The sequence below is a fragment of the Populus euphratica genome, unplaced genomic scaffold (genome assembly GCF_000495115.2).
Source record: "Populus euphratica unplaced genomic scaffold, PopEup_1.0 scaffold22.1, whole genome shotgun sequence".
Classification (NCBI taxonomy): domain Eukaryota; kingdom Viridiplantae; phylum Streptophyta; class Magnoliopsida; order Malpighiales; family Salicaceae; genus Populus; species Populus euphratica.
In genome coordinates this window covers 3870-14060 of record NW_011499863.1, presented here as the reverse complement: position 1 = coordinate 14060, position 10191 = coordinate 3870, and the positions used below count along the sequence as shown (strand labels likewise).

At 37.7% G+C, this 10191-nt stretch overlaps 1 protein-coding gene across 1 annotated transcript; it reads right to left on the bottom strand.

Moving 5' to 3' along the window:
- Positions 1–471: 471 nt before the first annotated feature.
- Positions 472–7525, bottom strand: LOC105125568 (uncharacterized). The gene is made up of 5 exons (XM_011026089.1): positions 7164–7525; positions 6430–6640; positions 5530–5654; positions 4724–5468; positions 472–4650 (listed from the first exon to the last, which is right to left on the bottom strand). The coding sequence occupies exons 1-5, from the start codon at positions 7320–7322 to the stop codon at positions 833–835; spliced, it is 5058 nt and encodes a 1685-aa protein (XP_011024391.1). The 5' UTR covers positions 7323–7525; the 3' UTR covers positions 472–832.
- Between the last annotated feature and the right edge of the window lie 2666 nt (positions 7526–10191).

Below are 10191 nucleotides of genomic sequence, written 5' to 3'. Positions count from 1 at the left end.
TTTTGACAGAAAACGGGGCTGTCAGTTTTGTGAGTTTTTCTCAAATAATTCTCCTTTAATCTTGTTGTAATCCGAGAATAAGTTGTTCTTGATGATATATATGTTGTATCCCTTAGTTGAATCTGAGGAAGAATGATTGTGAACCCATTATTTATTGATAGTGGAAGTTTTTAGGTTGACTACGGTCCCGTGGTTTTTCCCGCATCGGGTTTTCCACGTTAAAAATTTTGGTGTTGATTTTGTGATTATTTGCATTATTTTCATCATTGTTTGATTCTGTTTTACTGCACAAAGAGAGAAAGAATTGAAACTTGTGAATTGTAATTGTATTCCGCTGAATTGATCCGGGTAAATTGATGTCTGATTGTTCCGAGTTTTCCCAATACTTTTGTCCTGCAATGCAGTTGTGTTGGGCCTATATTCCTCTGAATCTTATAATATTTCTTAGCACAAACAGAAATCTACCAAGAATCATCCCAAGTAGAACAATTAAATCAAAATGGCATAAGGACATGCATGAGTTCCGCGCACACAGGGGCAGGGGCAGAACACTTCCATCGAACATATTTAAGTACACACCATTTTATAATTCAAAATGACCATGCATACAGCTGCAAGGCAAACAAAGCTGAAAAACACCCACCCAAGTCCACTAGATACTAGACTGACTGAATCAGCTTAACCGCTGATCTCCCTAACATATTTGATCCAATAGTTCAGACCATCATACATATTAACAAAATAATACTTGCTGAGATAAATAGTGCTGGAAGAAGATAAGGACAAAAACAGAAGGTTGTGAACTTGTAACTATTAATGGGTTCACACGCACCTAAACAGAAGGGAAGGCAGCATTAAGGAACTCCTCGTCCTCAAGAAAAGTTTGGAGATTATTAGATTTCATCAAGAATTGAACGGCTTGTTCATCAAAATTCAGGAGGAAAGCCAACTTGATCAGTTCAGAAAGTGCTTTTATTTGATCTTCTTTATCCCATAACACCCCCCGAGCTATTACTTCAGAGAAAGAGGTTGCATATTCAATAAGATTTTTCTGCCCGCCAGCTTTATCCATCTTCTGTGTGAAAAACTTTGAACACCCTTTATCCCAGCGAATCATACGGCTTGCTTCCTCCTTCAGAGCTTCCCCATCAGAAAGCAATAAGCTATAGCTTACAGTAATTGGCTCCATAGTCTCCAGCACCTTAAGATTCAGGAGGCACTGGACAGCTCCATGCCTCTTTGTTGCTTCCATATCAAGAGAAGGATCTGCTAGAAAGCCAAGAATCAGTCTAATCAGCTCCTTTCCAATCCCAGCATCCCTCGAATCCATCTGACTAAGTTCTACACCATCTGCCAAAGACAATTCTTCCTTCACCACTGATTCAGATATAGTGCGAACCCCAATTTTCCTGTAGACTTCAAGCAACCTAGTTCGAGGCAAAGAAGGCAAGCTTGGCTGAGGACACCAGACAAATATCGGGCGCGATGAGAACTTCTCAAATAGGTCCTTTAGTAGAAGGTCATCAGCAATAAAAACATCTCTCTTGCTGGACAACAAAATTTCACCGGAGCCCGAAACAACAGGTAGCTTAACCAAATCATCAGCAAGGGTTCTCTCTGTCCTTGAGCTCCTTTGCATCACAACACACTCCCAAAAAGCACAGCACTCAGCATGTGTCAATGGTCTTCCTAAACTTTCCCAAACCTTCCAAAGCTTACAGTAATCATCAAATGAAGGATTGGATTTAACATTAAATGAACTGGAGAAGAAATGAAGTAATTTTGGCTTATAATGATTCTCCAATACATTCAGCTGTAGACCAAAGAGACCATTTTTGTCATGCAGAGCACATTCTTCTGGGTCAACCCACATTCCATTCTCAATTCCATCTGGAATCCAAATCTTTCTGGTAGCATCACTATCTGGTTTCCACTTATTTTCTCTCAGAAAATCATATACTCGAGCTATAGTGTCCAATTCAGAATGGGAATCAAGATGAATGGCAAGCAATGAGCAAACCTTTTCTTTATCAACTCCTATTGCACTCAGCTCTTTTGAATACAATTTGATGTCACAACCATAAAAATCTTCATCAATGAATGGTCCATCAGTAGGCCTCAAGTGGGAACCCCACTGGGAATTGAACAAACAGCAGTTACCCGGAGACCTGAAGCCAGCATGGGTCTTTAACCATCCACGAGAAATATTTTTCAGAAAAGCATCGGGAAAGGAGTAGTCCTTTTCTTGCAGTAAAGCACGGATGCATTCCAGTAATGAAAGCACATTCCCGGGAGCTATGTCACGTGGTTTTTGAGGAAAGCAAAGACCAGCAGCCACAAACTTCACACCGGCTTTAAATTCAACAACGACCCCCATACTCTTCAGCTCCTTTCGATACTCATGAATGCCATTCCCATAGTATTTGTCGCTGTCATCGATAAACGGAAGGCGAGTGATTGGATAAATCAACTCCCACTCGGGACCGAACAGAATACAATCCCTTGGAGATCTATAATCACCAAGCCGAGTCCGCAGCCATTTCACCTCGCGGATGCACTTCTTAAGATCGGAAGGAAATTTGTTTGGAGTTCCCTTCAGTTTTCTGTAGCATGATATGAATGAAAACACATTTTCCTTTGTAATGGAAGACAAAGATGCCTGCTTCATAAAAGTGTGAACAAACACTCTGACAGCATCCTCAAAGTCTACCTTTACTCCCAGCTCCTTCAACTCCGTATTGTGAGAGATGATGCTGCTTCCATAGAAATTACTATCAACCAACGGGAAACCACCAAAAACCTTTAGAAGACAACCCCATTCAGGATGAAACAAGAAACAGTCGCCAGGATGTTTGTAACCTAAGTTTGTCTTTAAGCATTTTGTACTTTTCACTGCATTAACTAGTTTGTGAGCAGAAGTAGAACGAGACATGCAATCCAAAACCAGAAGAAAGGCCTCCTTTGTCAGAGTAGATAAGCTTGAAGGCGCTTTAAAGCAATCAACAACCAATTGATAACTTCCATTGAAGCCAACTACAACGCCAAGCAACTGGAGTTCTGGTTTGAAAAAAAGGATGTGCTCGCCATAGTAATCTTCATCAATGAAAGGGATGTCACTAATTTGCCTCGCAGTTGTCCACTCCTGATCATATAGAACAGATCCAACCGGAGACCTATCACCCCAACATGTCCTTAGCCACCTTTCTTCTTTAATTCTGCCAATGAATTCATCTAGAGAAAGAAAATTCTGCCTCAAAAATTTGATGAAATCCAGTATGGAGATAACATTACTTTTAGTTAAAGCGGATGAAGCTGCCAAAGACATGAGATGGTTCCCGATAAATTTGCATGCCTCTCCATACTCAAACATGACCCCAACTGCCCGTAGCTCCTCTCTATACTCTGTAATTTTATGACCATAAAAACCCTGATCTATCAAAGGAATATCAACAAGCACAGATGCACCCTGCAAAATGTTTCCCCACTTTGAGCTTCTGTTGCCCGAAGCAAGTAGGAACGACTGTGATGGTGGTTTGTAACCAGGAGAGCCATTCATTGTAATTTTCAGCCAGCTACCCTCCTGTATGCAAGCCATGAACCTTGCTGGAATGTGAATTCCCCTCCGTTTCAGCTCACGAATCCAATCCAACAGCAGAAATGCATTTTGTTTAGTAAGTGGTGTTGACGCAGTAGGTATTCCAGCATTGGGGGGAGATATGTGAGGAATATCAGAAGCCTTAACATAAAATTTAAGGAAATTCATGAATTGGTTTCCCACCGTGCTTGTGCCAGCAAAACATGCAGGATGCAAGTAGTCTTCTTCTAACTCAACATAGCTTTCTCCACTCCAAGGATTAGAACCAATCAATTGCACCCATTTGCTTTCATTAGCTGGGACTAGAACCGCATTCCTTGCTTTGATCACATTGCCATAGCTATCAACAAGTGGCATCTTACCACACAAAGAAACAACTTCCCTTTCCGATAGATAGTCATTTAAGAATGAGTGATGTAAGAAGTGAGCATAGGCAATGACAAGTTTCCGGTCACAACTGACTTGATCTCCATAGCGAACTGCATAATCATATACGCTTAAATCTTCAATTTTAACTAGGTCTACAAGCCATTTTAACACCAGTTCCTTGTTAGATGATGAACAGATAGCTTCTTGTGTGGTTCTTGGCATAAAAAAAAGATTTGCCATGCATCGGAACTCGCTGTTCCAATCAATCAACCATGAGACACGAGAAGACTTCTGTGATAGGCACACAGTTTTACCATACCGTTGAGCAGATTCATTGACAGAGCACAAAGACACCCTCCCATCGGTACCCACATATTTAATTAGTGGAATGTTCCCCATTCCTGTGCTGTGAAACTCGGACTGCCAATTAACAGCAAGGAAATGAAGAAGCTCCAGGTATGTTTCCTCTGAGACCCCCATTACAATATTAGAGCCTTGAATGCACTTTACATACCACTCGCTGCTTACGGGTCTAACCCCCAAGAAAACCAGTATGTCATCATACTCTGGCTTATCAAATGAGGAATTCAGAACATAGCAACCATGGGATGAAAGTTTGTGCAAGCTCACTCCTTGCTCCCTTGTCTTCTTCAGTATATTCCAGAAAACAGGCATTAATCGGCCAACTTCACAAAAAAGGCATTAATCGGCCAACTTCACGTGGTTTATGAAAGAACTGTTGTGCTGTGTATGACTCACTTGGAATGATATCCTTTTCAGCCAGCTTTGCTTTAATTGATTCCCTCACTGAATTCAACTTTTCAAAGGGGGAGCTATGGACCGGCAAGAACTTGAACATTCGAGGCAAACTAGATGCTGGTGCACCATGCACTGTTTTGACTAATGAGACAAATGCTTCGATAAAAGCAAAGGGAACACAATCAAGAATTCCCTGGTTCCATATGTTGTCCCATCGTATTGTTTCCCTTGATGATGCTAGAATAAAATCTGCTTGAATTATGAAAGGAAAGTTGGTCACCATCTCAGTTGGAAGAAATGCATATATTCCAGGGGAGTACTCCATTCCCCTATGGAGCCGCTCTCCATTAGGAAGAGCCAAAGTGATCACCCAATCCTCCACTTCCATTCTCATGTCGACTTTGTTTTCCTGCCTGACAGGAAATTTCTGCTTCCACAAGTAGTAGCTGCATTCTTTTTCAAATTTATTACTGTTTTCCTCTGCAGACAGATGGAGTGTGTAGGACTCGGCATCAATGTTTTTCCTTTGCACGAAATTTGTCTCTTTGGTAATAGCTACTGCACTAACAGTGTTGAGCCTGGGATCCTCATTTTCTTCCCTGACAGAAAGGCATTTTATCTTTGAAAGGAACAGCAGGATTTCAGGATGAATACTCGACAGCTGCTTCTTCACGGGGTTGACCTTGTCAGGCTTCAAAGGCAAAATCAGTGTAGTAGTTGGGAGGGTAGAAGCGGAACCATAAATCTGTTTTATGTCAGAAAGAGATGGGCTATCATCAACCCATTCAGGAACTATGTATATCAACCCATTCAGGGACTATGTATCCAAGATTGCAGTGTGGACAGGGCTTTTCATTGAATCGTATCTGATAGCCATTGCTGAATATGCAAGGCTGAGCAGCTATAAGAAACACACTCTTGAAGCCAATTCCTGCATACCAAACCAAAACAAAGTTTATTAGAAGTGAATTGAAGATAAATAAGAGGTGCTGACAGGTTTCGCAAGTCTCACTAATGGTTACTAAATGGTACAGTTGCAAACCCTATCCACCTCTATCATGATTTATTAAGTTGCAAACCGTCTCACTAATGGTTACTAAATGGTACAGTTGCAAACCCTATCCACCTCTATCATGATTTATTAGCCAGCTCATGGTCATTCCATGAGCTCTCCATTAGTCCAGTATGGTTAATGCAGTAGTAGCCTGTGTTCCAAAGTTGAAAAGATCTTCTGTTCATATCTTTTCATTCTTCTTTTTCCAGCCCTTAATTTTTACTTTTTCTAAGTAAACTGATCTCTCCTGAACTACCTTTCTTGAATGCATCATGTCACAACCCATACTGCCATACATATGCTTTTCATGTTTGTGTTGTGCTTAGCTCAACGCCTTCGCAATTCAATGTTTAAGTAGACATGTTTACTAGGTTCAATTAGTTGAGTTTCCATACAAAACCACAGGGGTTTACCAGTTTCTAATATGCTTGGTTGCAAGTTTTTCATTTGTCGTTGAAGCAAAGATAGACTAAAAAACAAAATGTACTAAAACACCTTCAGAAGCAGGATCCCTGATCCAGCAGAAGCTATAAGACTCTAGCCAGTCACACAACCGAGAAACAACACGGCACAAGCAATAAGCTGGCAGCTCGGAAGTGCGCACAACTTATAAAATACACTGTTGCACGAGAAATTGAGCAAGGAAAAATACCTTTCTCCCCAATATAGCCACGCTTCCGGTTCCCTTTCTTAGTGGAATTTCCAACATTGCAAATGGACTCGATATTTTTGGCAGAAAAACCCTTCTCATTATTGAAGATGAGCAAAGTAGCAGGCGCACCAGTGTTTGTTATATCTCGAGATGTTATGACAAACTCAAGTGAAGGATCCACCCCTTCCAAGTATTCATTATCTTCAGCATTCTGTGAAAGGAAAATTCACCTTGGAATCAAAGGATAGTAAACTATGCATATTATATCAGATCAAAATAACTGCTACAAAAAATAAAATATCCAAAATTTTAACATGAAAAATGCACAATTTTTTCTTTATCAAATTCAACAAGTTATGATGATAGCAATCCATTCCTTCTTCATTTTTATTAACTGTTAAAGACCTTGAATGATCAAAATTAGGTAGCTTGATGACTTCATTTCAATTAGAAAAACAACAAGAACCCATTTTTTTATCGAAAGCCACAGCCTAAAAGAAAAAAAAAAAAGACAGTCATTGACTCAACTTGACTCTTAGCTTTTCAATTCAGTAAAACAAAAAACAACAGAAATTTGCAGCTTCCAACTTTAATCACTAGCAAAGCAATCAGCGACTACAAAATAAAAGGAGAAAGAATGGATCAAGGGCAAATAAAACATATAAAGTAAAACATGCAACATTGGACATACTCAACAGCATTGTCTGGTCACATTGATAAAAAAGAAAGAAAACCTGAATGAGTTCCATAAGAAAGTGGACATCTTTAGCGTAGAGTTCAGCAGAAAGATACTTGACAGCCTGATCAAGCATAGGAGCCAAAGGGTTCTTTTCTCCTCCTATTGAGAATGTAGTTTTCCTTATGTGCTCTATGTGTTGTTTTGGAGTTGCCATTGTTGCTCTTGCAAACAGAAAAGAAAAAACACCCAGAAACCGAAAAAGAAAAACACGAAGTTGAGTAGTTACAGTCGTAAAGAGAGATGAAAGCGGAGGTTTGGAAGGAAACAAGGAAAGCTCGAAAAGAGGAGATGGTAGCGGTAGCGGTAGTAGTGAGTAGTGATGTGAAGCGATATTGGCAGACTGGAAACTAAGAAGACTCCTTCATAGGGAAGGAAACTTGTACAGGTAGTAGTGGCGGAGGAAAAGGAGGAGAGGCATTCACTCGAGAAAAAAATAAAAGCATAGAAATATTTAAATAATAATTGAAAGAACCTAAAAAAATATGTTTTTCCTTATCAGTACAAATTTAGAAAATTAGAAAACTAGTTTTTTCAAGCATAGAAATATTGTATTTAAATAGGATGGCTTGGTTTCTCTTTTACTTGTTCCATAAAATTAGAGTATCTCTCTGTTTTCTTTACATCCATTTTCCTGTCATGTAAAATTTTTGGCATGATATAAAATAAAGGAGATCGTTCAAAAGAAAATTAAAATTTATTTTTATATCAGCATATTAAAACAATTTTAAAAATTTTAAAATTAATTAAAAAAATTAATTTTTTTTAAAAAAACAATTGAAGCTCAGTACCAAATAAAATCACCCACAAGAAGTTATCATAATGTACTTAACCCCCGTGCATTAAGGATTATAAGAGAGAAAGAGTACTGATCCCACCAAGGTTTCCATGAATCCAAGTTCGTAACTGTTGGAGCTGCTATGCTGTCAAACGAAGGATGCGATTCAAAAATTAAAATTAGTTGTTATAATCATGCTTTATTACTCAGAAACTATTCATGGTATTGTTTCATGCATTCCTTTTCTTTGTCTTGAGAAGAGCTTCATGCTTGTTGTAACAAGCTGAGGGAAATCTTCCCCTCCTCGTTCTCTTTAAGCATGAATAGGAAAAGGCTCGAAGGAAAAGAGAGGTGCTAAGTGAACTGAACCGCCCCATGCTGTGATCATCGAATTACCTCATTGGTACAAAAAGAAAACAGACAAGAGCTGATTCATGAGTGGACCTGCTAGCGAGAAAAGAACTCGGACCACGTGGAAGAGAGGAAAACTTGCTCGAGAAGTAGTGTAAAGCAGAGTTTTGAAAGCTGGGCCTGGCTTGACTTGGGATTAGGTTAATCCGGTATTGAAATTAGATCGAGTTGCTAATTGAACTGAACCACGCCATGTTGTGATCATCGAATTACCTCATCGGTACAAAAAGCAAAAAAGACAAGGGCTGATTCATGAGTGGACCTGCTAGCGAGAACAGAACTCGGACGTAGTGGAAGAGGGGGAAACTTGCTCGAGAAGTAGTGTAAAGTTGAAAGCCAAAGCTAGAAAAAAGAAAAGGAAAGGGCTATCAAATTTAAAGCATAGAAAAGTGGACTCAAATATTCGTTTTTCACTGTTCGGAAAGAGAGACTGGTCTTTAATAATTAATTGAATGGTCCTCTGTGATTCGACCGCACGAGGCAGTGCGTTTGCCTGGGCAGTTTAATATATCTTTAAAAATAATAAAAAAAAATTATTTAAAATTATTTTTATACATTTTTAGATGGTTTTTGACATATGACAGAAATTAGAGAAGCTTTGGGAGCCCATTGTATTCGGTGCTCGTAATATAGAAGAAACAGGATCCTTATTTTTATTTAAAACTATTATCTTGGACATTGGGAGTTCAGAAAAAAAAGTTTTGAACAAATTTTCCACTTAATATAAAATCGGGATCAGAAGTTTTTTTTAAAAAAAAAACAAACAGGCTCTGAACCTTTTTCTCAAGCTCGCCTTGCTGGTGTTTCTTTTTGCACTTTTTGCTTGGTCAAGAAAATGATGATTTTGTATCCTCTGTTATAATTAATTATTGGTCATCAGAAAGGAACCATGCTGTTCTGGCCCTTCAGAGTAAGGGAGCAGTTCATTTGATATTAATTTTTTTCCTGGTGGGTTCCTTTGAAAAATAAAGCTTTAAGCTTGATAAGGTTTGCCGTTGCATCCACTAGTTTTAGTATCCTCTGTGTCAAAAGCAGGCATGTGTTCTGTTTAAATTATGAATTCAGACCAATTTAATTTGTAAAAGTTGCAAATTGTGCAAGATGCTGGTTAATTTATATTTTTTGGTGTGCCTAATTGTATTCATAACATTTACCTTATGAAGGTATGAGCTAGGCAACCTGCAAAATATTTGTTACTGTGATAGTGATTGCAAAACAAATTTAAAATTTAAAATTTAATTTTAAAAAAATCTAAAAATATCAAAAAAATAATTAATTTGAAAGAAAGAAATTTTTTTAATTTTTTTTTTAAATACAAAAACAAACATGCTAATATTATTAGCCAGAACTCATGTAAAGACAGGCCATACAAAATCACTAGATCATTGACATGCGGGTCAGGTCAATGTTTCCTAATTCTAAAAAAAATTGTTCAGATATAGCAGCTGGTGGACTACAATTCTATTTGTAGTTGATTCAATTCTAGGTTTAGAGGGGTATTTGGAAAATAGTAGTAGTTGTAGCTTTTTAAATTGATTTTTATTTAAATATGTATTAAAATATTGTTTTTTTATTTTTTAAAATTTATTTTTGATATCAAAACAATTTAAAAATATTTTGAAGAAAAAAAATTTAAAACATTTTTTTGGATCATTTTAATGTGTTGATTTAAATAATAAATTTTAAAAATTAAAAAAAATATTATTTTAATGCATTTTTAAATGAAAAAAACTTTGAACAAGAATCATTATTACAATGCCAACCACTAATGTATTTGATATTGTTGTAATTTTTATAATTATGATTTAAAAAAATAGATTTAGAAAAATCTTTTTTA